The sequence below is a fragment of the Cyprinodon tularosa genome, unplaced genomic scaffold, assembly GCF_016077235.1.
Source record: "Cyprinodon tularosa strain WSP-4 unplaced genomic scaffold, ASM1607723v1 ctg189, whole genome shotgun sequence".
Classification (NCBI taxonomy): Eukaryota; Metazoa; Chordata; class Actinopteri; order Cyprinodontiformes; family Cyprinodontidae; genus Cyprinodon; species Cyprinodon tularosa.
The window spans coordinates 3,495,847-3,522,565 of NW_024038669.1; the positions used below are offsets into that span (position 1 = coordinate 3,495,847).

The 26,719-nt window shown below is 36.9% G+C and overlaps 1 protein-coding gene across 3 annotated transcripts in view; it reads left to right on the forward strand.

Annotated features, from left to right (window-relative positions):
- Window positions 1–26,719, forward strand: part of col18a1a (collagen type XVIII alpha 1 chain a) — a 120,913-nt gene that overhangs the window by 83,991 nt on the left and 10,203 nt on the right. For 2 of the 3 annotated variants that reach the window (XM_038282928.1, XM_038282925.1), the window contains 28 exons: window positions 5,202–5,283; window positions 9,243–9,367; window positions 9,908–9,934; window positions 12,303–12,500; window positions 12,618–12,644; window positions 12,746–12,808; window positions 12,897–12,974; window positions 13,057–13,107; window positions 13,185–13,307; window positions 13,472–13,534; window positions 13,938–13,982; window positions 14,284–14,415; window positions 15,634–15,705; window positions 15,964–15,990; window positions 16,509–16,607; window positions 20,292–20,327; window positions 20,455–20,544; window positions 21,104–21,139; window positions 21,484–21,543; window positions 21,625–21,702; window positions 21,801–21,836; window positions 21,912–21,965; window positions 22,066–22,137; window positions 25,436–25,510; window positions 25,616–25,646; window positions 25,894–25,938; window positions 26,028–26,062; window positions 26,157–26,288. In XM_038282928.1, coding sequence (XP_038138856.1) covers window positions 5,202–5,283; window positions 9,243–9,367; window positions 9,908–9,934; window positions 12,303–12,500; window positions 12,618–12,644; window positions 12,746–12,808; window positions 12,897–12,974; window positions 13,057–13,107; window positions 13,185–13,307; window positions 13,472–13,534; window positions 13,938–13,982; window positions 14,284–14,415; window positions 15,634–15,705; window positions 15,964–15,990; window positions 16,509–16,607; window positions 20,292–20,327; window positions 20,455–20,544; window positions 21,104–21,139; window positions 21,484–21,543; window positions 21,625–21,702; window positions 21,801–21,836; window positions 21,912–21,965; window positions 22,066–22,137; window positions 25,436–25,510; window positions 25,616–25,646; window positions 25,894–25,938; window positions 26,028–26,062; window positions 26,157–26,288 — 1,992 coding nt within the window. The remainder of the gene's footprint in view (window positions 1–5,201; window positions 5,284–9,242; window positions 9,368–9,907; window positions 9,935–12,302; window positions 12,501–12,617; window positions 12,645–12,745; window positions 12,809–12,896; window positions 12,975–13,056; window positions 13,108–13,184; window positions 13,308–13,471; window positions 13,535–13,937; window positions 13,983–14,283; window positions 14,416–15,633; window positions 15,706–15,963; window positions 15,991–16,508; window positions 16,608–20,291; window positions 20,328–20,454; window positions 20,545–21,103; window positions 21,140–21,483; window positions 21,544–21,624; window positions 21,703–21,800; window positions 21,837–21,911; window positions 21,966–22,065; window positions 22,138–25,435; window positions 25,511–25,615; window positions 25,647–25,893; window positions 25,939–26,027; window positions 26,063–26,156; window positions 26,289–26,719) is intronic. The other variant, XM_038282926.1, reaches the window with a different exon arrangement.

The window sequence follows — 26,719 nt, forward strand, 5'->3', positions numbered from 1 at the left end:
GTTTGTTCCAGATAAGTGGAGCATAGGAATTAAATGCTGCTTCTCCATGTTTAGTTCTGGTTCTAGGTATGCAGAGCAGGCTGGAGCCAGAAGACCTGAGTGGTCTGGAGGGTTGATGCACTGATAGCAAGTGTGTGATGTATTTAGGTGCTAAGCCATTCAGAGATTTATAGACTAACAGATGTATTTTAAAGTCTATTCTCTGAGATACAGGGAGCCAGTGTAAGGACTTTAGAACTGAGGTGATGTGCTCTACTTTCTTAGTCTTAGTGAGGACACGGGCAGCAGCGTTCTGGATCAGCTGCAGCTGTCTGATCCACTTTTTAGGCAGACCTGTGAAAACACCGTTGCATTAATCAATTCGACTAAAAATAAACGCATGGATTCATTTTTCCAGATCATGCTGAGATATTAGCATGACATTAGTCCTTTAAATAACACAAATAATTATTGTGTTAGAATGGCGCCAGGCTTACCGCACTGCCGGAAGATGTCAGGAGTTAGGTGTTACTATATTTGGGCAAAAATGGCCGTTACTGGACTCAATAATCGTGACAATTTTTTTTTTTTTACTGATTAACACTAAATTTATTAAATCAATGCAAACGTTTCAGTTTTAGGTACAAATAATGATCCATTGATTATTCCTTGTTGACCGGACTTTTCCTTTAAAACATGAAATAATTGAACACGGTTATGAAGAAGGGAGGAAGGTAGAGTATCTGCATTAAAACTGGAAAAACTTTTTACGTTTTTAAAGATCCTGTATCCTGCAAAATTACTTTTCTTAGCTTCTAACTATGTTATAACAGTATTTGTTTATCAAAATCAACCTCAAACTGTTATTTCACTTCAGGAAGAACCTACCTTAACCAGGCTTGGCCTGCACTGTTAACAAACTAAACTCTCTCCGATCAGGGAGGAGGAATAATGTGAGGTTGAGTGAAATTAATCTAGATGAATGTTAAGACAAAGGGATATTTTCGTGAAGCTAATATGCACTGGTCAGAAACTTTAATTTTTTAGTTAATGTCTAAGTAATGAAAAACTTTTTTTGGCCATGAGAACTCTCTGAGAGGCAGCTTCACAATGAAAACAAGTGCATGGTTTCAGGATTGGAAGAAAACAGCTTTATTTCATAACAAATTGATATAACGGGTATAATTTCATCATATATTTAGCTTTAAGTGAAGTTGACTTAAGAAGGATGATATAGACCATTAATTGCAAGTAGCAGATCTGTGATGCAGAGCACCTGATGCTGTTCCAAAGAACCAAGGAAGTTTGTCACAGTAGATGGCGTTTGGACGTCTTTACAATGAAGGCATTGGTTGAACGAAAACAGGGCACCTTGGACAGAAAACTGACAGTTCTTCTTCTTTGGTATTTTTCTACTGGATAATTATTCTGAACCTATGACAATGCTGAGACAGAAAAGGTTAGACAGAAACTAAATTAACTCTCTTACATGATCACTCCATGTCCCAAAACTACACCCTGGGGGGCAAACTCTGGGCTGAGCTGAAGAGAAACAAATGAGTGAATTCCCTCATCAGTAGGTGATTAAGCTCTGCAGAGGCCTGGTAATGAGCTGTTTTCCTCACTCAGGTGTTTTAGAAAAGAGATGGATATAAAGGTTGCATGATAGAAGCTCTCAAGGACATTGCACTAAGGTTAAGGTTACCTCCATTCCTTTGTACTTAAGCCAAGGAGAACTTTAGAGGAGACACCTAGAATCTATCCTGTGTTCCACAAAGCTGATCGCCTGGCTTCGTTGTTCTGGTTGGAGCATAACGGTCCAACAGTTTTGTTTTGGAACATTGTTTTACCGAAGCAAAAAGTTGCAAACCTTTAATGAAGGATGTTCTTTTTCGGGGTGGATCATCAAAATAAGTGGTCCTCCTAAGTGTCAATCAATCTGGTGATATGTTTACGGAAGGTCGTCTTACGTGCTCGTCCACATTTTCACTTACCGGTGGTGAGTCTGACATAGTGGAAAAATTGCAAATCTCCATTGGAAAGTAAGCTTGTATGAGCGATGCAAACAGCAACTTTTAAACTGAGGAGAAATGGGCTTGTGCATGCTCTTGCTCACTTTAATAGGCGTTCCATTTCTGGAGCGAGTACAGTGCTGTACATGTGTTGTTTTTTTTAAGTGGAGAGGGCGGGTCTTTTCAAAAATTTGGTAAAATCCACCACCATTTTCTTATTAGATTTACAGTGAGCACATTCCCCAACAGTATGTCTAAGCATCTCCGCCTCCCACCTGTCATTAGCAGCCATGATGGATTGTTTCAGTGAGCAGAGCATTCCTAATCACAATAAATCTTAAATCAAGTTGAAAGAGTGAGAAATGGCCAGGAAGGATTCTTAGTTCAGTCAGTGCCATGCAACACGGAGCAGAGAATGTTTCCCTGCTGAGAAACACACTTAATTATCAACACTGGCATAACATTAAGGCTTTTGGGGGGTCTTCATCTTCTTCTCCTCTTCTTTCTCCTCTCTGAAAGTTTCTAAACTCTCACCTCTTTATTCCAAATGAGGTTTTGGGAACAAAGTGGGAACAAAAATCTGCTGCTGCTGTTCTCATTTCCTCCCACAGGCCTATGAATTTATAGGTTGGTTGACTGGAGACTGAGGAACGTTACTACAGTGTGATTTCAGAGAGTAAACAGGAGAACAATGAGTCAAATAACCCAGCATATGACTAATATCTTCTACAGTGTGGCCAGAATCAAGGGAAGCCACTAAGGAGGAAACAAATCACACAGAAACTGTTGCAAAGGTTGCAACATTTATATGGTCCTGTTTTAACGAAACCTTTATCAACTTCGTGTTCTGTTTGTTTTGGGGGTTTTTTTCAGGGAACAAGCTGCCGAATATATTAACAGACTCATCTATGATGGAATAGACCAGTTTTTGATGCCTTTTTGGTTGGCAGACCATCTGTGTGAGGTCAGAAGTTAGAAGATTTTAGCCTCATGTCTGCCTGTTTTATCTTTATTTGTGTGATGGAAAAGAAACAGTATTGTAGACATACAATGAACATAAAATCAGCCCCAGCACCTGTTAAAATCATGTTTTTTTTACCACATGAGATCATTATTATACAGGTTAGATGGAGGTTGGTTGAGGATCCAAAGACAGAGTTTAAGATCTTGCAGGTTAAATTAAATCAAAAGGCAACAGACAAAACCCAAGAACCAAAAATGCAGGAAACTAAAAACCAGGAGACATCAGGGGAAAGCACAAATGGGGAACTAAGTAACCACAAGAAACAAGCAATAAAGAACTGCACAGCGAGAGTATATATGGGAGACAGAACAAAGACTGAGGTAATCAGCTGATATGGAGCAGATGTGGATAGAAGTGACTAGAAGGAATCTAGGGGAAAGGAGATAGGCACAAGAGAGAGTAATTCTATCCATCCAATCTTCTGTCACGCTTATCCCAAGAGGAGTGCTGGTGCAAGAAGCGGGGTCCTCCCCGGACAGGTCATAAGTCCACTGCAGTGCAACACAGAGACAACTAACCATTCACGCATACACTCACACCTAAGGAGAATTTAGAGAAGCAAATTAACCTAACAGTCATGTTTTTGGACTGTGGGAGGAAGCTGGTATACCCGGAGAGAACCCACGCATGCTCAGAGAGAACATGCAAACTCCATGAAGAAAGACCCCAGGCCAGGAATTTAACCCAGAACTTTCTTGCTGCAAGGCAGCAGTGCTACCCACTGCTCCACTGACAGACCCCAGAGAGTAACTCAAGACTGCATAAATATACACAAAATGGAAAATAAATCAAAGATCAACAAAGCAGAATGACATAGATAACCAAAAACTCAAAGTCCAAAAGGGGAGAACCATAACATTAACATTTTGACGTGAGAAATATTCTGTACAGATCTCCCAAGCAGAAATGATATAAGGCTGGAAATTCATTTACGTACTCTAGACATTTGATGTGTTTCAGCATTCAGCCTGCAATCACTCCTACTCCTCATATTTATCCAAAATGCAGTTCTAGTAGAAGTTTCTCATGTGTGCTCACCATCATCCTTTCTATCCTTTTTAGAATAAAATCCCATAGAGTAAATATAACTTTTGGATAATAAAATGTTGCAGTGAGTTGGCATCATAGTAAAAATAAAATATCTCTTTAATTTTTTTATTTAACTTTTTACATTACAGTGCAAATTGGTCTGCTGCTTGTACCTCATCCTGTAGGAAGGAGTGGGCAGCCTCTGTGCAGCGCTAGATGAGCACTCTGGGGCTGAAAGCTTTGCTCAGAGAACCATGATGTCGGATTTCATGCAGGGATCTTGCAGACTTCTCAGAATGCAAACACCTTGCTCCAACCACCACCACACCACAGCTCCCCTGCAATCAGATGGAGCCTTCAGTTTGAAATGTATAAAATAACTTTATTGCTGGAAGAAAATATATTATCTAACAACTCTTTACTAACATCGTAGAAGTCAGATCTGGAGAGGGTTTGGTGTTTAAAGTTGGTAAATATTAATGAGTCAGGATTTGGAACGCTGACAAACTCCAACTCAAATACTGAATGCTTGGATTGAACCTTCAATAAAGCATTTTAATGGTACACACACTTTTTTCACCCCACATTTTATTGCTCCTCTGAAGGAGTTTTAGTTTTCAGCTGAATTATCAATAAATAAACATCCCGTTGAAGCTGAAAACTTGTAATATTTAAACAGAGTACGTTGTAATTCACATTCAAAGGTTTTTTCTTTCATCTGCTGATGATCTGAGGATCATATTTTTGGGTTCTGTGTTGCTTCCCAGCCTCGGCAAGGTAAACATAACGTTTTGCAACACATGCAGGGTTAATTAGCAGCAAATGAAGGAAAACAGGCGGCGTTAACTGCTCCAGTTGTGCGTGCCATGTTGAATCAGTTGTGCTGTGAAAAAGCATGTTGCAGAGCTGGGAGACATTTGTAAAGGTTTGTACAAGCAAAACCCCTTCCAGTCCCCAAACATTTAAGTAGTTTGTAGAACATGACTCATTTGGGTTTGTGATTGATGTTTACAAGGAAAAACTTTTTTCCCATGATGGAGCATTGTTTACAGAGGCTTTTCTCAGTGGGAGGTCAAGATGAAGCTGCAGAAGAAGGGGCAAACCCACCATGCATCTACTTTCATTCTAAAATGTGAATCTGTGTTTTGTTTTTTCAGCAGAAAGCCTTGGCGTCTCTTACACCTATCCCACAGCCACCACTGGACAGGAAAGGAGAAGAGGGAACCTTCTTAGAAACAGGTAAGCTTTTACACAATTTCTTCCAATTTCTGACACTACTGTAAATAGATGTGAATGAGTACTTTTCCTACATGGGCCTCAAATATCAAAAGGTATTAATTTGGAGCTGCTGTTTGCCATCAGTTAATTTTAAATAATCACTGGATTTTTCAACTTGATTAAAAATAATACACATTAGTGGCTCTACAGGTATAGTTTTGTTGTTTCACGTCTTTGAATAGATTCATTATTTGTGACAGCATGTGGCGGTGCAGACAAAAGAGCTGCAAGAAATGGATTAGCTGGTAAATGGCGCCATCTGGTGGATTCAATGAGCAATGCAGCAGAAGATGCTTGACTAAGACTATATGTAAAAAAAAGAAAAAAAGAAAAAGTAAATCCCTTTATTGTTCCACCAAGGGGAAATTCACTCTCTGCATTTTGACCCATCTCCTTGGGGAGCAGTGGGCTGCCATTGTGTGGCACACGGGAGGCAGTGTGCTGGGTTAAGGGTCTTGCTCAGGAACCAATACTTGAGGCTGTGGGTATCGAACTGGATACTTAAAACCTTCTCAGAGCACAAGCGCACTGCTCTAATCACTAGGCCACTACTCCCCTACTGACCAAACAATTTAAATTGCTTAACAAAAAATGTTTTGCATATAGCAACACATAGCAACACATAGCAATGATATAAAAAATAAAATGAGATTTAAGAGTGTTTCATATAGATAATCTAAATTTCAAAACGTTACATGTTAAAACAAACAGGGACAGAATGTGCATTTCAATAAAAAGTGAAACACCCTCAGTGTTAAATTAAAGCAATGTCAAAGAATGAGACTTTAAGAAAATACTCCAATTGATTTTCTTAAGATATAAAATGGAAGAAGGGTGGTGAACATCACTGGGTTCGCTCAGTCACTCAATGGGTGCATACATGTTTTTGCTGTGATTGTGGTTGTGTGGCCTATGGGTAATAATTGTATAAATGAAGATGTGCGTAGGCATGTTTGAATGCATGTATGTATGTTTATATGGACACAAACTTTTTCATTTGTTCACTTAATAAAATTTTGAAATTGTATAGATTTATAAGTCAAATAGGAATCAGGATTACTGCTGGTCTTATGGACTACATGAAAGGTGAAGGGGATATGATTAAATAAGTTTCACTTCCTCACACCCAGTTTCAGGCATAACCATTCAATTATAATTAAAGCAATTATATGTCTTTAATCATTTAAATCATAATTTTAGGATTACAAGATTAAATTCCTCTTATATTTGAAATATTTTCCTTTAAAACAGGTTTTATTTTAATACTAAGGAAGCGATAAAACCACATGATTATTATTTAGTATTCATGTAGTACAGAATGGGCTGCAGCAGGCCAGCAGTTTTATACAAAAGGCTTTTTTTAAGTAACTCTAACAGTTTTGAGAGTCTACTTCTTAGGGGTTGAACAAAATAAAAACAAGGTTTTTGCTGTTGCTCTAAAGTCTAGCTTCATCGAGTCTATTCCTATCGATTTAATGTCCATCATTGTCTAACTCATCCCAGGGGATGAAATCCTAGCAAAGGTGTCCTAGCAAAGTGAGAGTGTGCTTTGTATTGAGAGATTACCCCAAACAACAAGAGCTCTATCTCAGTTTATGCTGCTTAAAAGGTGTTTTTTTTTCTTTAGGTAAGGTATGATAAGAAAAAAAAAAAAAAAGAAGCTACATGGCTGTTTAACCCGAGTTTGCAAAGTTGCATTAGAAAGGGAGATGAAACCAACATAGATGTTTGGCAATAAAGTTCAGCACCACATTGCCAAGAGGACTGATCAGTTGGGCTGACCTATTTGTCTTGCATCCAGTGGACCATCCATTAAACTCGCCTGTATATCAAATTATTATAGAGACAAATGTTTGTTCCATCAAAGCTCTCCTCAAACTGGATCATCCGCAGTATCCTGATCTCCAACACAGCAGCTAATGATACTATAGAATAGCTGAAAATGAAAAGAATAAGGCTGCTGCAATGGTTTAGTCAAAGTCAGACCTCAACTTGATGTTTTGATAAACCATCAGAGTTGTGCAGGAAAAAAATACAAATCTTTTACAACTTAAACAATTTTGGGGGGGAAAAATGGAACAAAAATGGGAGAGACGGACAGAAAATGAGTGCTGAGAGTTTTTTTCTACACTTACACTAGTTGAAATATAACTAGTAATTGATCCCTTAGTAAAGGCCATATTGGGCTTGTTTGGTCTTGATTTTCATAATTCATAAAAAGGAATTACTATTTCACTTTTGACTAAATTCTTTATGCTCTTTGTTAAAACAGTCAGGACTTGTGAACAGGTTGGTCTTTGGTCAGAGGACGTGTAGAACAGAACATTTTGACTAAGGGTGTGAAATGGCAAGAGTTTGGAGATGCGATAAGTATCCAGATACGGATACAAATAGAACAAGTAAAAAAACACGAAGTAGAAATGTACCAAGTGGAAAAAGAGAAGGAAATAAAAGAGCAGGAGAAACAGAAAAGTTAGAGGCAGAAATAAATGACTGTTTAAGAAATAGAAGGTTAAAATGATATAAAAAATATTTTTTTATGGTGGAGTAAAAACATGGTTTAAAAATTTTGCGTTAAAAATAAGATGTTAAAATACACAAAGTGGAAAAAGGGGAGAAGGAAATAAAAGGGCAGATAAAAATCCTTTGGGTAAAAAAACAGAAAAGTTAGAGGCAGAAATAAATCATTGTTTCAGAAATAAAAGGATGTTAAAACAAAATGAAAAGTAATATTTATATGGTGAAGTAAAAACATGCTTTAAAAATGTTGTGGTGTAAATCAGTATGAGACAAAAATAAAAACATATTTTTAAAAATGTTGGTGTGAATAAATATGAAAAAATAAAAAAGGTTGCAGTGGAAAAAAACTCCACTTGCAATAAATACACAAAGACAAAATAAAGACTTCAATAAAAATGAATAACAGAAAACAGTGGGTTAAAAATAAGTCAGTATAAAAGCAAGAAGAAAAGTAAAAAATAAAAGTGTAAGTTAAAATATATATTTTTTTATGAATAATTTATCTATTGTTGAAAAAATATCTTTATAATTATTTTTAATTATGGCAGGAGCGGTCCTCCATACTAATCTGGAACAATAAAGTGCTGAAACCTTAAAATGCTTTAAATCAAGATTTGAGAACTTGTTTGGAGTGGCTTTTGAAATTTTTTTTAAAGCTGTTATTTATATTTGTTATGATAATTTTCTAATTCAATTTTGTTCTTTTTTTAGTTTTAATTATTTATATTCATTCTTTATTTAACTACCTCTTTACCACTGCAGTGTACTTTTCACTGTTGGTTTTACTAGTTATTATTTTTTTTTACATGTATAACAATTTGTATTGTCTTGCTACTGAAATGTGCTTCATAAATAATATAAATAACCTTTCCTTCTTTTACTTATAAGATATAAAATCTGCTCTCATTAGAAAAGGGGAACGATTTTGGAAACCTTTTTAGATAAAATGATGTTTTTAACATGGGATTTTAATGCTATGAGGTGGTGGTGGTCTATTTCACACTGCATCGTGTCTGTAACTCATTACTATAATACAGGTTCAAACATGTTTACAGAATTCATTCCTTCAAGCAGCAGGATTTCATACCATGCTCTCTGAAAGTGACGTATTTACCGTTAAATTAAGCATTTCAGGTGAAATTGGGTCAAATCAGAGCAATGCATGCGGGTGTGAGATCTTCTTCCACCTTAAAATCTTCACCTGGCCTTTAAATTACAGAATTACTGCAAAGCACAGCAGGATTCCTGCACTGACACACAGGAAGTATAAGCTTGTTCCTTTGGGACCATCATATGTGCCGTTTGTTTTCTTTGTTTTGGATCCGGTCATTAATCATCTATGAAAGGTTTTTTATTGCTATATTAATGGATTGGTAATACCTCTTGGTAATACCTTCCAGGTGCAGTCTTTGTTAAAGGAGAAAAGGGCGACAAGGGGGACCAAGGACCGAAAGGAGAGAGGGGTTTGAGGGGTCCGCAGGGAGAAGCAGGCATCAGCTACAAGGGGGGAGTCGGTGGACACAAGGTCAGTGCAGTTTTTATGGCAATGAACTGAGCTGAACAGCTGCAGTCAGGCTAATCAACACTAGAGGGAGCTAGAATCCATAAAGTCAAACAACCACATAAATGCTTATTCTTTTATAAATTGTACAGTTTAGTTTATATTAGAAGCTGTTTCTATGTTTATTGAGTTCTGTCATAGAGAGCTAGTTTTATTTGGATAATTCAGAACAATAAGAACATTTCAGGAAGTTGGAAATGAATTTCCTGTTGGGTTGAATTTTATTGTTTGATTTTATTGATCTCACAGTGGAAACATTTACTTATTGCATCAGCTCAAATAGTCAAAGAAAGAAGAAGAATGAGGCAAAGGAAGAAAGGATAATGGGATATACAGTATAAACATTGTGTATACATATGACAGTTTTTTGGTTTGTTTTTTTGTCTAGTTTATTATATATATAAAAAAAATCATAATTAAAAATTAAAGCCTAATATTAGTCCAGGAAGAGTCTACAGTAGTAGTACAGACTTCATTTAAAGTATTATTTTGTTGTTTTTTCAGGGAGAACCTGGTGAAAAGGGAGCAAAGGTATGTGATGGTTATCTCTCATTTTTATAGAAAAAACCTTCAGGTATTTGTTATTCTCAGTGAGATTATTTTCAAAAAGAAATTTATCATTGAAAACAAAATCCTGGATTTGATGCTTCCTCTGATTCCTATGTTCTCTCCTGCTAGCTTACTGTGTGTCACATACAGTACAGGTACATTATGACACAGGAACAAAAGGGAAGAAATTAAAATCCACAATATTTCTATTTTTTTCTTTTATTTTGAGTTCAGCAGTGCCACTTTTAGGTGATCTGTCAAAGAATAAAAAGGATTGGATTAAATCTCACTCCATCTTTGCTGTTGTAAGGGATCCAGTTCTTCTGGTGTGTGTGACTTTTTTGCCATTGTTTCTTAAGAGGATTAATAAGGTCAGACGTCCATTTTGGACACAAAGGCCTGGCTGCTGAGTCCAATGTAGGCATTTTGTACACCACTGTACATGATGCTTTGCATTGCGCTCATAGATATAGCTTGGATGCAGCTGTTTGGCCTTTGAAACCCATGCAGCGTAGCTATTTCAGTTGTGTTCCCAATCGCTTCCACCTTGTTGTAACAAAGCTAACAGTTCACAGAGGGACACTTCAATTACCCACTCAGGGGAATGAAGGCTATGCATAAGTTGCATCCTGGAATAAAAAAAAAAGCTGGTGAGGACAGCCTGTTTCTTTTCATAAATGTTTGCTAAGCTCTTTTGCATGCCTGGATTATATACACTTTACACTTTATACACTATACACTCGTGAAAAAGGTAGCTTTTCTTTAGCTATTCACAATTTTCCGGTATTTTTAAATATGTCATTTTCTGACATTGCTCTCTGTAAAGGCTGGTTTATGCCCCCACCCCACCTGTCCACAGACAATCTGCTGCACTTCTCCAAAATTGTAGTTGACCGCCTACGATGCCGCAGACAGGAGGCCTCTGATTGGTCAAAGCTACATCCTTCTATGGTGATTTTACCTGTAGCACTTTGAGATTTCTTTTCTTAAATGTAACGCGCATTACAAATAAAATGTATTATTATTGAATTTATTATTATCCGCTCTACACTGTGCGTATTTCCTGTTTGCTTCCTTACCGGCTTGATTTGTTTGTATGACTGGTGAAGATGGACCAGGTAGAAGAGCAAGATTTGCGACGACGACAGTTTTTTGCCCTCATGTCCCTCCGTTGTCGCACAAACTTGCCCCTTTGCGTTTTTCCACTTCCTCACCGCATCGGCCCTATCTAAACCCACAGCTAACAATCTTCAAAATTGGACATAAATCAAAAATCTGCATCATAACTGCAGGAGTGAAATCAGCCCTTAACTCTGTATTTCTTAGCTGGCTGACAGCTGTTTTGTGCCTCCACTGCATTGACCACCATTATTTTAAAATTGTTGTCATAACTCTCCCTCAAATGTCTGCAAACTTGCCTGATTTCTGATCCACTCGGTTCTGGGCAGCGACTCTCCATTTGCAGCATCCTTGTCAGTTCTCCGCTGTTGTGATAGAAAGAAGACCCCAGCCACAGTTTTCCATCTCCATGAGGTCACTGGCTTTACGCAAAAAAAATTGCGCCCTCTGCTTGTTGCGTTCGTGTAGCAATCCCAGACAACTGTCATCTGTATAATTGGTTAGACCCTGAATATATATCATAAGATGACCCGATATTTTAGCAATGTTTTTAAGAAAAGAAAAAAAAAACAAATTTTATATTCAGGCTAATAAGGTATCTATTTTTATTAAAGCCTTAAATCCAGGCCACTTATATGATTTTTTTTCCCCCCATTTGGGTTTATTTTCTTTATATTAACAAACTGTTCGTTTCAAAAAGCTCAATTTCCTGATATGACATAGGATGAAGTGTCTAGGGAGACCTGGTCAAACAATAAATGTTGATGTTTAATAAACCTTATAGGTATTGAAGAGCCATGACATGCGCCAAACTAGGAACTAAAAAAAGAGGATTTGATGTTGAGGAATAAACAACAGATGGACTTATCTCTTACTATAACCACTTTTTTTTTTATCTCGTCACTGCCCTATACACTTTAACCACTTGTTCTAACAAACTGATATAACAGACTGCTTGATTTTTTTTGCGCTGTTGATTAAAACAAATCTCTAATTAGTAGCTATGCTGGCATTAGTTTGACGGGAGAGCTTTGGATATTAGCTTGACCTACTGGTTAATGTTTTATGCTGCAAAAAGCAACATGAAGCAACTGGCAACTAATTATAGCGGCTAACAGTTCTTCATCTGACTGAATATACCTACTCAAAAGTTATTGCTATTGTTCTGCTGCTGTACATCCGGACATATGAGAGCTTCATAAGACGATCTTAAACCCGTCCTTTTTTCCAGGGGAGCGCAGGCTTTGGATATCCTGGCAAAAAGGGCGACACCGGCCCTCCAGGACCACCAGGCCCACCTGGTCCTCCAGGCCCTGCCACTGAGTATTCAGTTGGAAGTGATGGATCAGTTGTTTCAAAAGTACCTGGACCCCGAGGCCCACCTGGACAACCAGGTCCTCAGGGACCCCCAGGAGAGGATGGAGAACCGGTGGGTGGACCTTTGATTTTTAAGAAAGTCAGAAACTGAAAAAAAACAAAACAAAATTAAATTAGACCTTCGTTGGAAATCCTGGAAGTAATCAAGGTTTTTGTTTTATTCTTGCAGGGGGATCCCGGGGAAGATGGAAAAACCGTAAGAAGTTTAAGCTTTTTCTGGAAAAATTAAAAAAGTCTGACTTTTATGCTTGATGTTAAACATATGAGCTTCTAAGATCATATCTGTTTACTAAATAGGGGCCTCAGGGACCCCGAGGCTTTCCTGGGACTCCGGGTGATCCAGGACTGAAAGGCGAAAAGGTTTGTTACTCCAACATTTACCAATGTTGAAAGCTTTGTGTTCAAATCCTGCAGAAAGATGTTGTCCTAATAAGACTGGCACATACAGGGTGACCGTGGAGAGGGCCAGCCTGGGCCCCGGGGCCCCCCAGGACCTCCAGGACCACCGGGTACAGGATTCAGATCTGTGAGTTCATCTCAGGCTAATGTCATGATTTAATAAAAACTTCCTTCACTTTCTGCGACTGATTCTGAGTAAAACTTTTCAGACGTTTGAAGACATGGAGGCCTCTGGATTCCCCGATTTGGAATCCATTCGGGTAAGAAATAGAACGAATTTGCTGTGATTCTAAGAAAACATATTCTTATGGGTTTGAATTCATTTTTCTTAATTCAGGGACTTCCAGGTCCACCAGGTCCGCCTGGTCCCCCGGGTCTTCCAGGTTTCCCATCAGCAAACACAGCAGTGAGCTCTGGAGCTTCTGGGCCCCCAGGAAAGGATGGAGAGCCAGGTCAACCTGTAAGTGGGACCGTTTCCATCTGTATGTAATCAGGAGCGATTTGAAGGATTCTACTCATCTTGATCCTCTTGTTTTCATGCTGTTAATTTTTTAAGTAGTTATGCTAATGATAGAACCGATTTAACCGAATCAAGTTCCAATAACCTAATCTTTTGGACTGAAGGGTCTGCCTGGTTTACCTGGTGCTGATGGTCTCCCTGGAGCTCCTGGTCCAAAGGGTGAAAAGGTAATGATTCGCTAGAACTAACACTTTCTTATATATTACAACCCTAGATCCCATTAGGAGTTTAACGGAAATGTATACAATTATTTATTTTTTTTTACATAAAATATATCTGTAAATGTAAACAAATGGATTTTGGTTTAAAAGTCTGAATTGTAACGCTGCTGGTAGCCACCAATTTTAATTTGATTTTACAAAAAAATAAATAAATTGGCCTAGTCAACATGGAAAAAAATATTTATCTACTTTACTTTATAAAAATGAAGCAATTTAAAGTTATAAGTTAGTATTTATGGAAAAAGTTCCTACTGTACATCAGCGGCAGTAGTATGATAATATGTTACATACACTTAAAAAGTTTAAATTTCCCTGTGACTTATAAAGGATTTTATTTTTATTTCTTTAGGGAGATTCGGGCGAGCTTGGACTCCCAGGGGCAATCGGAGAAAAGGTTTGAATTATGATTTTTTTTTTTTATTATTATTTTTGATTTAACTAAAAGCTGCGTTGCCTGTTAATGTTGAACTTAATTTAAAAAAACTCAGAACTTTATTACATATGCTATAAACTGTATTTTATTTGAGTGGTTTTCAATTACAGGATCATATTTCTGTCATCATATGTAATCTCAGAAGTTTATTTACTGATTGATGCATATGTTTTGTTTTTTGTTGGGCCTCTAATTTTCAAACATATCACTCTCAAAGTTAAAACACTAATTCATTAAATAGAACAATGTTTTTCTTCCTTAGGGAGCTCCAGGAGAACCCGGTTTACCCGGCGCTGCAGGACAACCTGGACTGGCTGGTCTTCCAGGACCGATGGGACCAGTTGGTCCTCCTGGACCTCCAGGCCCTCCAGGACCAGCTCATCGGGTTGGATTTGTAAGTTCTCTTCTACTGTAGGTGTTTGTAACAATTCCATTTGTTAGAGCTACTGAAGCAGAACTGTGGTGCCGTTGTTCCTGGAGCAACAGGAGGTAAACCTGCAGGACCTGAACCTAATGAAGCGAATAAAATGCAGAGCGCCGCTAAAGTAATGAACCTACCTTTAATACAAACACTATAATAAATAAGAAAGGACTAATTAAACGGCCTAGTCAGTGGTTGCTATGGTGATTCCCGCCATGCTGTAACATGTCTGTTTTGATATCAAACAGACATGTTTGATATCTTTCTGTAAGCCATTTAGACTCTAAGTGCTGATTATGCAAAGTTGGGCTTAGCTTCCTTGTTTTGCAACAAAATCTCATCAGATTCTATGGAAAAACATTTTCCCCATTTTGTTTTTATTTTTTCCAGTCACAAAACTGGAAAGCTAAAAGAACAGCACACTTTACATAACGGATCTACACATTTCTTTTATTTATTTTGTTTTTTGTTTTTTTTTTTACCACTGAAGCAAACTGAAGTGATGAGAAGAATGAATAGACTTACTTCAGTCCTCTTGGTCTGGTAATTTTAACTAGAACTTAGAGTGGAACAACGTTAATTGTTGAAGCTGTAGACCGTAAGTCTTCAACAGGGGGTCAGTGACCCCTAGGGGGCCCACGGAGGTACTGCATGGGGGTCTCAAAAGTCTTTGTTGATTAGACTTTTTTTTTATGACATGTCTTTAAATCCACATTAACATGAATTCAACACACTGTAGTAAACAGATAAATGGAGGCAGAAGATGTCTTTCAGTCATCAATGCACACATTCAGTGACACTCCAGCTCTTTCATGCTGGGCACCGTTTCATTCACAACACCTGTCCCATCAACCAGCAATCAGAAATACTTTAATAATCCCAGGGAGAAAATACTTTCGTTACATTACTCCATCTGTAATAGAGTGACTATAGGACCAGTTTGATATAACAGAATTTCATACCATATATATAATTAGGGGGTCTCCGCTCCATCTCGCCATCAGTTTGGGGTCCTTGGCCTGGAAAACCTTGAAGACGCCTAGTGGAGACAATAAATCTAATGGGGTTCACGAGCCTGTAATACTCGGCTCAACATTGTATTTCTATGCATCAATACAACAAAACAAACAAACAAAAAAAAAAACACTTTTGTTTTACTTTGCCGTGAAATCTTTTTATCTGGTCTTACAGGATGACATGGACGACTCCAGTGGGACTTTCACTAATGGACTTCCTGGTGTCAGAGGACCAGAAGGGATACAGGTGCCTTAATCACTCCTATATTCTAATATTACAAATAAAATATGAACCTCAAAGGTAACACTATATGTGCTTCTGATATTAGATCTGTTAGAGCAGAAATGTTAAAAGTGACTTGGTTTCATTGTACTGATATAATGAAGACGTTATCGTAGGCCAACTGGTAACAATTTAACATAAAGAAATTTAGATAAGGGAAAAAATATGCTGTGAATATTTTTCTGGAGCTTCAAATAACCAAAATAAATAATGTGCTTTCAGGGTCCTCCTGGTTTACCTGGACAACCAGTAAGTAACATGCTACAGTGAACTGGTTTTCCAGAGAGTAATTATAAGAGCTTAATGTGTCAATTAGGTTTAGAAACATTTTGAAGTTAATCTACAAATCATATTCTTTCGTAACAAATAAATCTGCATATGTAAGTTGTGAACTTCTGTTTTTAATGGTTTGGGAAGTTTTCAGATTTAATCTACTGTAAATGTCAGCATCTGTTTCTAAGTAAAAAAAAATTGGAAAGAAAATTAAAAAGAATCTTTAACAATTCGGTGTTAAAGTGTTTGGAATAGAGCTTAAAAGCATGAAGGAAATGTTAGATTTTTTTTTTACAGACAACTGAGGAAGCAGATATATGAAAATCATGTCTTTTCTGTGAATGATATATGTTTCTTATTTGATATTTTGATATGAAATTGACACTTAAACTTTACCAACAGGATTTATCCAAAACTACTCTTAGTTTGAAAGTTTGTTTCTATCTTTCTGTGTTTTTGTTTACATTTTGTATAACTTTACGTATTGTTTGTAGGGTAGCCCAGGTTTTCCTGGTATACAGGGTCCAAAGGGTGAGCAGGGTCCCTCAGGAAGCGACGGACAACCAGGTCTGGATGGCTTCCCAGGACCTCCGGTAAGAAAAAAGGAACTCGGTTTGAATTTTAAATACAATCATATGTTTTCCAAATATGCATTTATTAAAGCTCCTTTTCTCTGGATTTGCTTAGGCTGATTTATCACCACCCAGGCCGCTTTGCAATCACAGTTTTTTCGTACTTGGCTTATTTTCATAGCTGATCAGAGCCTGTATGAACACAGCTAAGAGGGGCCGAAATATGAAAGAAAATAGAAAGTTTTGCCAAAAACATTCAGGAAGACGTTGAAACACAGAGAACTTTAAACTGAGCGAGTCAAACTGAAATATAATTTTACTATTCTCATACTATATACAGCAGGCAAAATAAGTATTTTTCTCAGTATGGAAATTTCTAAAAGTGCTATTGACATGATATTTTCACCAGATGCTGTAACAAGCAATCCGCACATACAAAGAAATCAAGCCATAAATTTCTAGAAATTGAGTAATGTGTAATTAATTGAAATGATACAGGGAAAGTAATAAAAACATTTAGTGAAATTACTTAAATACTTTGTATAAAAGCCTTTGTTGGGAATGACAGCTTCAAGATGCCTCCTGTATGGAGAAATTAGTCGCATGAATTGCCCAGGTGTGATTTTGGCCCATTCCTTCCGTCTTCAAATCTTGAAGGTTTCGTGTAGCCTCGCAAGACCATCCTGATCCTACGAGCTTTCAAGGTTTCACTCCCAGATCAGTCTGGCTACTATCCGTTAAAGAAAATTTGGAGCCGTTCACCAAACGAACGTCCAATCAGCGTTGGCTTTGAGGCGGGTTGAGGTGTGACGCAACGAGAAGCGCGACAGGTCAGTCTAAAGAACATGGCGACTTCAGCCGATGAAACTAGCGTTAGCGTGGCTATCGAGCAAGTTTTATCGGAATTACACAGTATTTCTTCACTGAAAGAAGAGCAAAACACTGCTCTGGAGGCTTTTCTCAGAGGAAAATATGTTTCTGCTCTTCTCCCGACTGGTTTCGGCAAGAGTTTGATCTATCAATTGGCTCCTCTTCGTCGTCGCTCTGTTAGTACGTCATATGCTTCGTTGATCTGAGTGGTTTATTTGGCCCGTCTATCACTAACATAGGCCAATCAGCTAACCAGTATTTTCGCCCCTTCCCAAAATTACTTCAACTGAAGGTTTTCAGATGGATATGTGGAGCAAATCCATCTGGCGGGGTCAGGTTAGGTTCCGTGGCCCTCTTCTATGAACTCTGATCTTTCGTTCTTTCCGTAGATTTTCTATTGGATTCAAGTCAGGTGATTGGCTGGGGCGTTCTAGCAGCCTTAACTTCTTTCTCTCTAACCAATTAAGAGTTTCCATGGCTGTGTGTTTGCGGTCATTGTCTTGCTGAAATTACCCCCCACATTTAATCTTCATCATCCTGGTAGATGGCAGCAGATTTTTATCAAGAATCTATTTGTACATTTTTCCAAACTTCACTGTTGGTATGGTGTTTTTGGGAGGGGTGTGCAGTGCCATTTGACCTTGAAACATGATGCATTATGGCATCCAAAGAGTTCAATTTTAGTGTCATCTGACCAGACTATATCTTTCAGTATTTCACAGGCTTGTCTAAATGTTGTGTAGCAAACTTTAAACAAGCTTCAACATGCTTTTTCTTCAGTAATGGAGTCTTGCGTGGTGAGCTTGCAGGCAATGGCGGTTGAGTGCATTACTGTTGTACCTGCTAATTGCAGTCTTTCTGAAGCTCTCCATAAGTGGTCTTTGGCTCTGGGACACATCGTCTGATAATGATTTTCACTCCTCTGTCAGAAATCTTGCGAGGAGCATCTTGTCATGGTCGGTTTATGGTGAAATTCTGTTCTTCCCTCTTCTCGATTATGGCCCCAATAGTTCTCACTGGAACATTCAGAAATTTAGAAATCCCTCTGTAACCAATGCCATCATTATGATTTGCATCAATAAGATTGCAAAGGTCTTGAGAAAGCTCTTTACTTTTACCCATCATGAGATGTTTCTTGTGTGATACCAGAGACACCTTTTTTATAGGCCATCATTTGGGACTTAACCTGTTGATGTTAATTCGCACTGAAAAGGGGCAGGATTGCTTTCTAATTACTGGTAGATTTCCAATGGTGTCTTGGCTTTCCATGCCTTTTTACACCTCCCTTTCTTCACATGTTCAGTGCTTTTTCCCTGTGCCATTACACATTACTAAACATAACTTTATTTCTGGACATCTATGGTTTGATTTCTCTGTATGTGTTGATTGTAGGAATTGCTACCAACATCTGGTAAAAAATGTCATGTCAATAAGATATCTAGAAATATATTTACTGAGAAAAAATTGTGTTCAGGATTTATTTTACCCGCTATACAATGTATGAAAAAAAATGAAGAAAAATTAGACATCAGCAGTCTGAATTAAGGGACACTAAATTTTAAATCTTTTTTTTTTTTCTTTTTTTTCTTTGGAATCTAAAACAGGTCACCAAAAGATTGGATAAAAAGGAATGTGACTCAAGATAATCTATGTAATCTTGTTTTATTTTTAAAACTGAAAGACACAGATGTCTGGAGGCTGGGCTTAAAGCCAGATCTCCAGCAATCAGCAGAAATGCAGCCAGTATCAGTAAAGTAGGGAGACTGAGCAGATCATAGCAGAGCCTGGGAATGGAAAAACAGCTTAAAGTAACTAGTTTGACACAATAATTAACTTTATTTTTTAAGTTTAAATCAGTCTCTCTAAAAGTTTTTACATCTAAATATCACTTTACTTGGATTATCATTTCACTTGGATTTAGTTTCACACACATATATATATATATATATATATATATATATATATATATATATATATATATATATATATATACACAAGATAATGAAGATAAAAATAAAGATATATACACATATAGCTCTTCTGTGTATATATATATATATATATATATATATATATATATATATATATATATATATATATATATATATATATGGTTTTTGATTTATACATTTTACATTAGTGTTCGTCTCTCTGTGTTATTTCTAGTTGCTACTATTTTCTTTGAAGTATAGCTTAAAATATTCTGGTTATATACTGCTCTTTTTATTTTTTTCTCATCTTTACCAGATTTTCTGTAATAAACAATCCCAAAAACAGTAAAAGCTATGTTTGTACCCCAATCCACTTTGATAAAAAACTACAAGTTTAAGAGTATACTTTAGAAAATGTAATGACTATTTAATAGAGCTTGAGATTACATGAGAGGGGGTTTAATAGTAAACGTTAAGTAGTTTGCTAATTTACGTATGTATGAGAGTTCAATAGTATATGTAAAACAGTTTGAGAGTATATGTAAAAAAAAACTGATAGTATATGCAAGTTTGATTTGGTTTGGATGTCTTTATGCAAGTTTATAGTTGTCATACAGTAAGAGAAAGAAATTGAACATGTTTCATGGGGCCTCTCATACAAACCACACAGATATAGAAAATAAAACTAGTCCAAGTATACAACCTTGAAGTGCTCCTCAGGTCAGAGGTACTTAAGATGTAGAAACATTTAATTTGAAATAACTCCTTTGTGTTTCCTTTCTGGTAAAGTAGTTATTTTTGGGGGGGATTTCAGATGTACCCCCAAAGTACCGTGTTTTATAAAACTACAGGAATAATGATTCATATGATCTGTAAAGAAACTTACGTCTTTTTATTTTCACAGGGCCAAAAGGGAGACAGAGGTGACAAAGGAGAGACGGTAAATACGATGTTGGATTCTTGATTCATTTTTACATTTATGAACAAAATTAATCCAAAAAAAATCTGGAATACAGTTTTAATTATTTCACATATTAGTGTATATTTATTGAGGTTGGTTTTGATAGGGTGAACCCGGTCGAGATGGAACTGGACTGCCAGGTCCACCTGGACCACCTGGACCACCAGGAGAGATAACATACCAGCATTCTGACAATGTAAGTTCATTTAAAAATGTATTAACTGTTGACAATTCCAGTTTACCATTGATTTAATTTACTTCACTCTTTGCAGTTTTATTTTTTATTTTTTTTTTTGTATGACAGAGTTGGACCTAAATAACTAAACACAATAAGACCCAAATTCTCAATTTATAATTCTAATAAACCACAAAGCTGCATTTTACATTGAAAGCAATGTGGTACATCAGTTATTCTGTTCCAGATGTGTAAAAAACATTTTCAAATATTTTCCAAATGATTCCTTTTTAAAGGTGGCTTGTATGATGGCTACAAACTTAGATTCGGGTTATAATTCATGATTAATACAATTAGGAATTTTTTATTTTTTCAATGGAGCCACAGCTCCTGGACACACCATTTGTATTTGATATTCAAAGTGACTTTTTATTTTTTTATTTTAGTAGCCTATTAAGGGGCAGGTTGATAAGATCTGCTCATATGTTGGAATTCATGTGCTAATCATTAATTCATATATTTATGAAATGTTTAAAACAGTGAAGCCAGCTAATATTAACTGGATTTTCTTTCTTCTCAGGGGGCCTCTGGTATACCTGGCAGAGCTGGATTTCCTGTAAGTGTCAAATATATATATTATTTTATTATTCTTTTTTCTAATTTTTTGTTTAATTTCAGATTGCTTATCCTTGTCCGTTAGGATACACATTCTAGGTTTTTCATTAATAGTATCGCACTGTGTCACACAAATGTCTGGCAGAGTTTAATTTTATTGATGTATTTTCTATGTTTTAATGCAGATAAAGACATTTTATTTGCTGAATAAAAAAGTTTTTTATTTTTTTATTTTGCATAAAACACTGATTAGTTCAGCAGTTTTCCAGCTGTGCTGCATGAACACATATTAAATGGTTAGCCAATTCTAAACTTCTCCCATAAATATTTGAATCCACTTTCCAGGGTCCTGTTGGCCCAAAGGGGGACAGAGGTGACCCTGGTCCACCAGGGTATGGCCTAAAGGTAAACTCTAGTTTTTTATTTCATCTAATAATCAAAGTGCTAATCAACCTCCTCCTCATCATCATCAGCTTGTATTTTCAGGGTGAAAAAGGAGAGCCAGGCTTGATAATCGGGCCTGATGGAAATCCTTTGTACCTGGGCGGGTTAACTGGGCCGAAGGTAAGTCTCATTATCTGGGTCTGTTTATTCCCATCAGGCCATTCTTCTATCAGTTTTCCACAATGTTTAAAGTAATGACTTCCGCTTTGTTTCTGTAGGGAGACAGAGGACCTCAAGGACCTGCTGGACCTTTTGTAAGTTTGCATTCTAAAGATTTTTAAGCTTCTGCATTATGTCAGCTTTTGTTATATTATTATATCTTTCTGCAGGGTCCTCAGGGGCCTCCTGGACTGAAAGGTGAAATAGGCATGCCTGGAAGACCTGTAAGTACAGCTGTTCAGTTTATTTTAAAGTTCCAGAGGCTTTATGGATTATCAGAAAATTGATCACTGAGTTTTTTTTTTGTTTTCTTTTTTCCAAAAGGGTCGCCCAGGTGTGAATGGATACAAGGGTGAAAAAGGAGAGCCAGGGGGTGGTGCAGGTTACGGATACCCGGTAAGTTACATGATTGTCATGATTTTTTCTTTAATACTGAGAAGAGAGTATCGATTTATTTCACTCTCTATCATGTCATTTTATCTGGTTCTTTTATTAACCTCAATAAAAGGCCAATATTTGTCATGATTTTATCAAGAGCTCGGACCCACATGCAGGTAAAACCAGTCCAGAGAGACAAGGGCAAAAGTTTAACAGGTTTATTGAGAAGTTTTGTGGAGGTTTCAGTGTTGCTCTGAACACTGCTCAACCGGAACTGAAAGGTGATGGGAAGACACTGCGGTTAGTTCAGGTTCAGTGGGAGAATTGACTCTCGAACTTGAAGAGGAGAAAAGGTTGGTAGACTCACGTTTCCAGAGATTAGGTTTACTCTTGGACTCCAGCAGGTGAGGAATGTGTTCCTGTGTTTGTTTCGTACGGAGGAGGGCGGACAGGGTTACCCAGAATGCGGTTACTTGTAGATGAATGGAGAAAGACTGGCTGCCACTCAGATTTCCTGCGGTACATGAACGGACTGTTGTGCAGATGAATCCTTTGCTCAGTGTGAAGCTCGAACGTTTCCTCAGTTTGAAGCTCAGTTGATCCTTCCAGGGAGAGAAGGTCAGAAAAATACAGTTTGCAGGATGACTTCCTGCCGAGAGGCAAAGACAAAAAACAATGTTAAGACTCAGGTTGACAAAAACTCAGTTTGACTCAGCAAAACTCAGCTTGGCTAGAGTACCCAAAATTGGCAAACACTCTGGCGTCGAGGTAGTGGCAGTCAGCAGCTTAAGAACACTCCGTTAACGAGGTAACCCCTTGCAGGTGTGTGAGGAGGAGAATCAGAACCAGGCGCCGCCTGGTGGGGGAAGGAAGACAAACACACAGAAACTCAGACCACACAGACTGGAGTCCTAACAATATTCAGGCTGTAACACATAGTTATGGCATACAGATTTAACAAGTGATAACTATTCTTACCCTTTTTATTATTATTATTATTTATTTCATTCTTCAAAAAATTGAAGGAACACAGCACAACTAAAATCATCCAAATCTAAAGCAGCAGAACAGAGAAAATCGTATATTATTTTCCCCCAACACCAATAGTTGAATCATTAATAATCGTAAAATATTAAACTGATAAATTCTTAAGCTAAATCAGTTTCAGGCATTGGAACTTTTCTTAAGTTAACCCCATCAGTTCATATGTAAATTTTAACATCAAGCAAAAAGAGCCTCACAAAAATAACTCTTTTGATTATATATTCATACATATTTAAACACAATAATTAATGTAGCTTTTTCCAGACTCTAAAAACTGACTGTACACACAGAAACAAATTGCTCCAGCACTTAAAGTTTGAACCCTAGTGTTAAAAACATTTAACATCCTTTTATATTATAATCAATTTGCCTTTCTTAAAAATATTTATAATATTACTCAGTAAACATGTTGTATAACCTTTGTACATCAGTTTTAAAATGCTATTATCAACCCAGTCTCCAAATTTCACCAAGTGTGATATAAAAAGGGATTTGATTCATCTATTCATCTATTTACTCTTTCATTTCTTTTTGCCCTGTTTTGTAAAATTAAAAAACTTATTTTTTACGCGTATTACCCCATAATCCTTTGCAATTAGTTACAAAAATAATATAATACTATATAAATAATGGATCTTTATTTAGTTAAACTTTTACTTTATATAACACAGAGATTAGTTTAGCTGTTTTTATATGTGACTTTAAGAAATATATTTTCATCAATAATTATCCCTAAAGACTTAACTTTGCTGATTTTTTTCTATTGTTTTCTATATCTAATGCTACTTCTATAGTTTAACACGATTAATAAAATCCCGCAGCCACAGGGGGGGCAGTAATATACTTGTAATATGAGTTATTTTTTTGTTTTTTGACACTTCTTTGTCATGAAATAAATACATGCTTAAATAAAAAAGTAACACTACTGTAGTAAATGGCTGAGATCCATTATGAAACCCACAGCATCTGAACACACTAGCATGTCTCACATAGAGTACACAGGGATGGACTGTACCAATATGATCTGTCACATAAATGAATATGGACAACCGTATGTCTCCTAGCAGCACCTATAAACATCCTATGTTGACTGAATTGGCAAAAGGAAGCATAGGTCTTCCTCCTCCTAACTCCTTCCTTCCTGCCAGAACTATTTGGATAGGAAAGATTTTATGCATTCAGATTTAGTCTAAGTTACCTGCCTGTAACTCACTTCTACAACCACAAGGGGGCGATTTCTGTAAGGGCTGATTTTTCTGGCTGCATTACACTAACTTCCATTGTTAATTCTGTCCCACTGTGATCAAATGCTTTCGCTACCACATGGTAAAGTTTATGAAGAGCAGCTACTTGTGAAAAGGCCAGCAGGTAAATGCAGTTGTGTAGGTACCACAAGGTGACACTAATAAGGAGAGTTTTCTCTGCAAGGTAATAGTCTCTTTTACTGTGTTAAGAGTAACCATGGTGAAGTAGTTTAAGACTTTAACTGTGACTTGGGGGATCCAGGTTTGAAACCCGGTTGTTTCAGAAAAGGCATCTGGTGTAAAAAAAAAAAAAAAAAAAAAAAAATGAAAATTGGGAGCATTAAAAAAGACCCAAACTGTTTTGCTTTTTTACTGTGGTAGGATGGATACAGCTGGAATATCCACTAAGGACTCATACTCACCACTAAGGACCCACACATAACAGGGAGGACATTAAAACTCCACATATAATGGTTGTATACCCGTGCGTTTCATTTATCCAGTGGGACTTATGTCAGGAATCCTGATAAACCTAAAAACAACTTTTGGTATATACAAAGCAGGCATATGTTTATTCTGACTTTAGAGCTGATTAGTAAAAAAAAGGAAGGAAATAAAAAAAATGTTAAAATTCCATTTTATGTATTTTAATACTCATCTGAGTGAAAGTTGGGTAAGATTCACTGCACTGTTGTCTGGTTTCCTTTGAGTGATGAGCCTCAGTTGACTAAAGGGAACCATTGGTGCTACTGAATATGACAAAAGGATCTATATCCATGTTCCTGCTGCTATTGAGTCTTATTATCTGATCATATTAACAGACTTTTTGATATTTGAGAGAAAAATAAAATGTAGATTAGGTAAGTCTCCCTTATAAATACTGAAAATGATTTTAGAAAAATATGAGCTCCTTTTTTGTTCTGAAACTATTCTTCCACAGGAAGGAAAAATACTCAGTTTCATTACCCTTAAAGTGTATTTCTTTGATTCTACATGGACCATAAAGTGAAGTACTGTGTTTTCTATAGGGAGTGGCAGGTCCACCAGGACCGCCAGGACCACCTGGACCACCGGGGCCGGCCATTTCTGTGGATCGATTTAATGTGAGTCCAGAAGAGCAACATTAAGTGTTCCATGTCAAGCTAATGCAGCATATCTACCTTTAAAGTGATTCTGGTTTTTATGGCATTCCTTTGTCCTTTTTTTAGCGCTTTGATGAAAATTCAAGGAGTTACCAAGGTATGGGTTTGATACAACTCACTGGGATAGACTAGCATGACAGTCATCCATATTAACAGATAATAACAGATAAAGTATTTAAACTGTTGGAAATGTACAGACTTTTTTCTCTACTTTCACCTTTGCAGAAAATCTATGGTTTAAAAGAGGAGATCAGACATTAAGCATTGTTTTTAGCTGCACTATATAGTATTTCCACTTGTGTTTGTTGTGTGTAACTTGTGGTAAAGTGTTTTTTCTGTTGCAGTGGTCAAAGGAGAAAAAGGAGACCGTGGACCTCCTGGGATCCCAGGTAAACCTGAAACATTAAACTCACTCTGTATGTATGCATTCTCTATGGAATTTTTGAATCTTTAAAACACCTTTTTCTCTTTCTCACAGGGACAGCTTCAGATATCGATATTTACTCACTCAAGGTAACCCTCCCTTTTCTCTTCACCTCATGAGTTTGGATATCTCATTATTCTGGATTACAGTAAACTTATAGAAGATCATAATGTTCTTCAACAGAATAAGTTGAAGGGAGAACATGGAGATCCAGGAGTGAAGGGAGAGAAGGGAGAGCCAGGTGGTGGATATTATGACCCACGTTTTGGAGGACCACTGGGTCCACCAGGACCTCCAGGAAACCCAGGCCTACCAGTAAGTTCAGAGAGAGCTGCACACATACAGACTGAAAAACTAAGAGGCTGTTTTTCCGAGTTGTTCCATTGAAGGTCTGAAGGTTATGGTGGAGGGTTATATGAAGAAGTTGATCTGTATAGCTGAGGAGAAAAGAAACATAGAGAAAGACATAAAGGAAATAAATATAGTTCAGTTATTAATATAAAAAAAGAAAGAAAGAAAAATAGCCAACCTACAAAACCATTTTGAAAAACGGCAATTAACACAACTCTACTAAACAAACACCCCCAGAGCAGGTAAAAAACTGCAGCCATTTGGAGCCATTAAAGATTATATATAAAGCTTTTTAACACTAGTCAACTATCCATATATATTTTGCTTTGGAAGGCTATACTTTGGAACTACAAAGTATTCATTTATTATAAAATATTAGTTGTTTTACTTCCAGC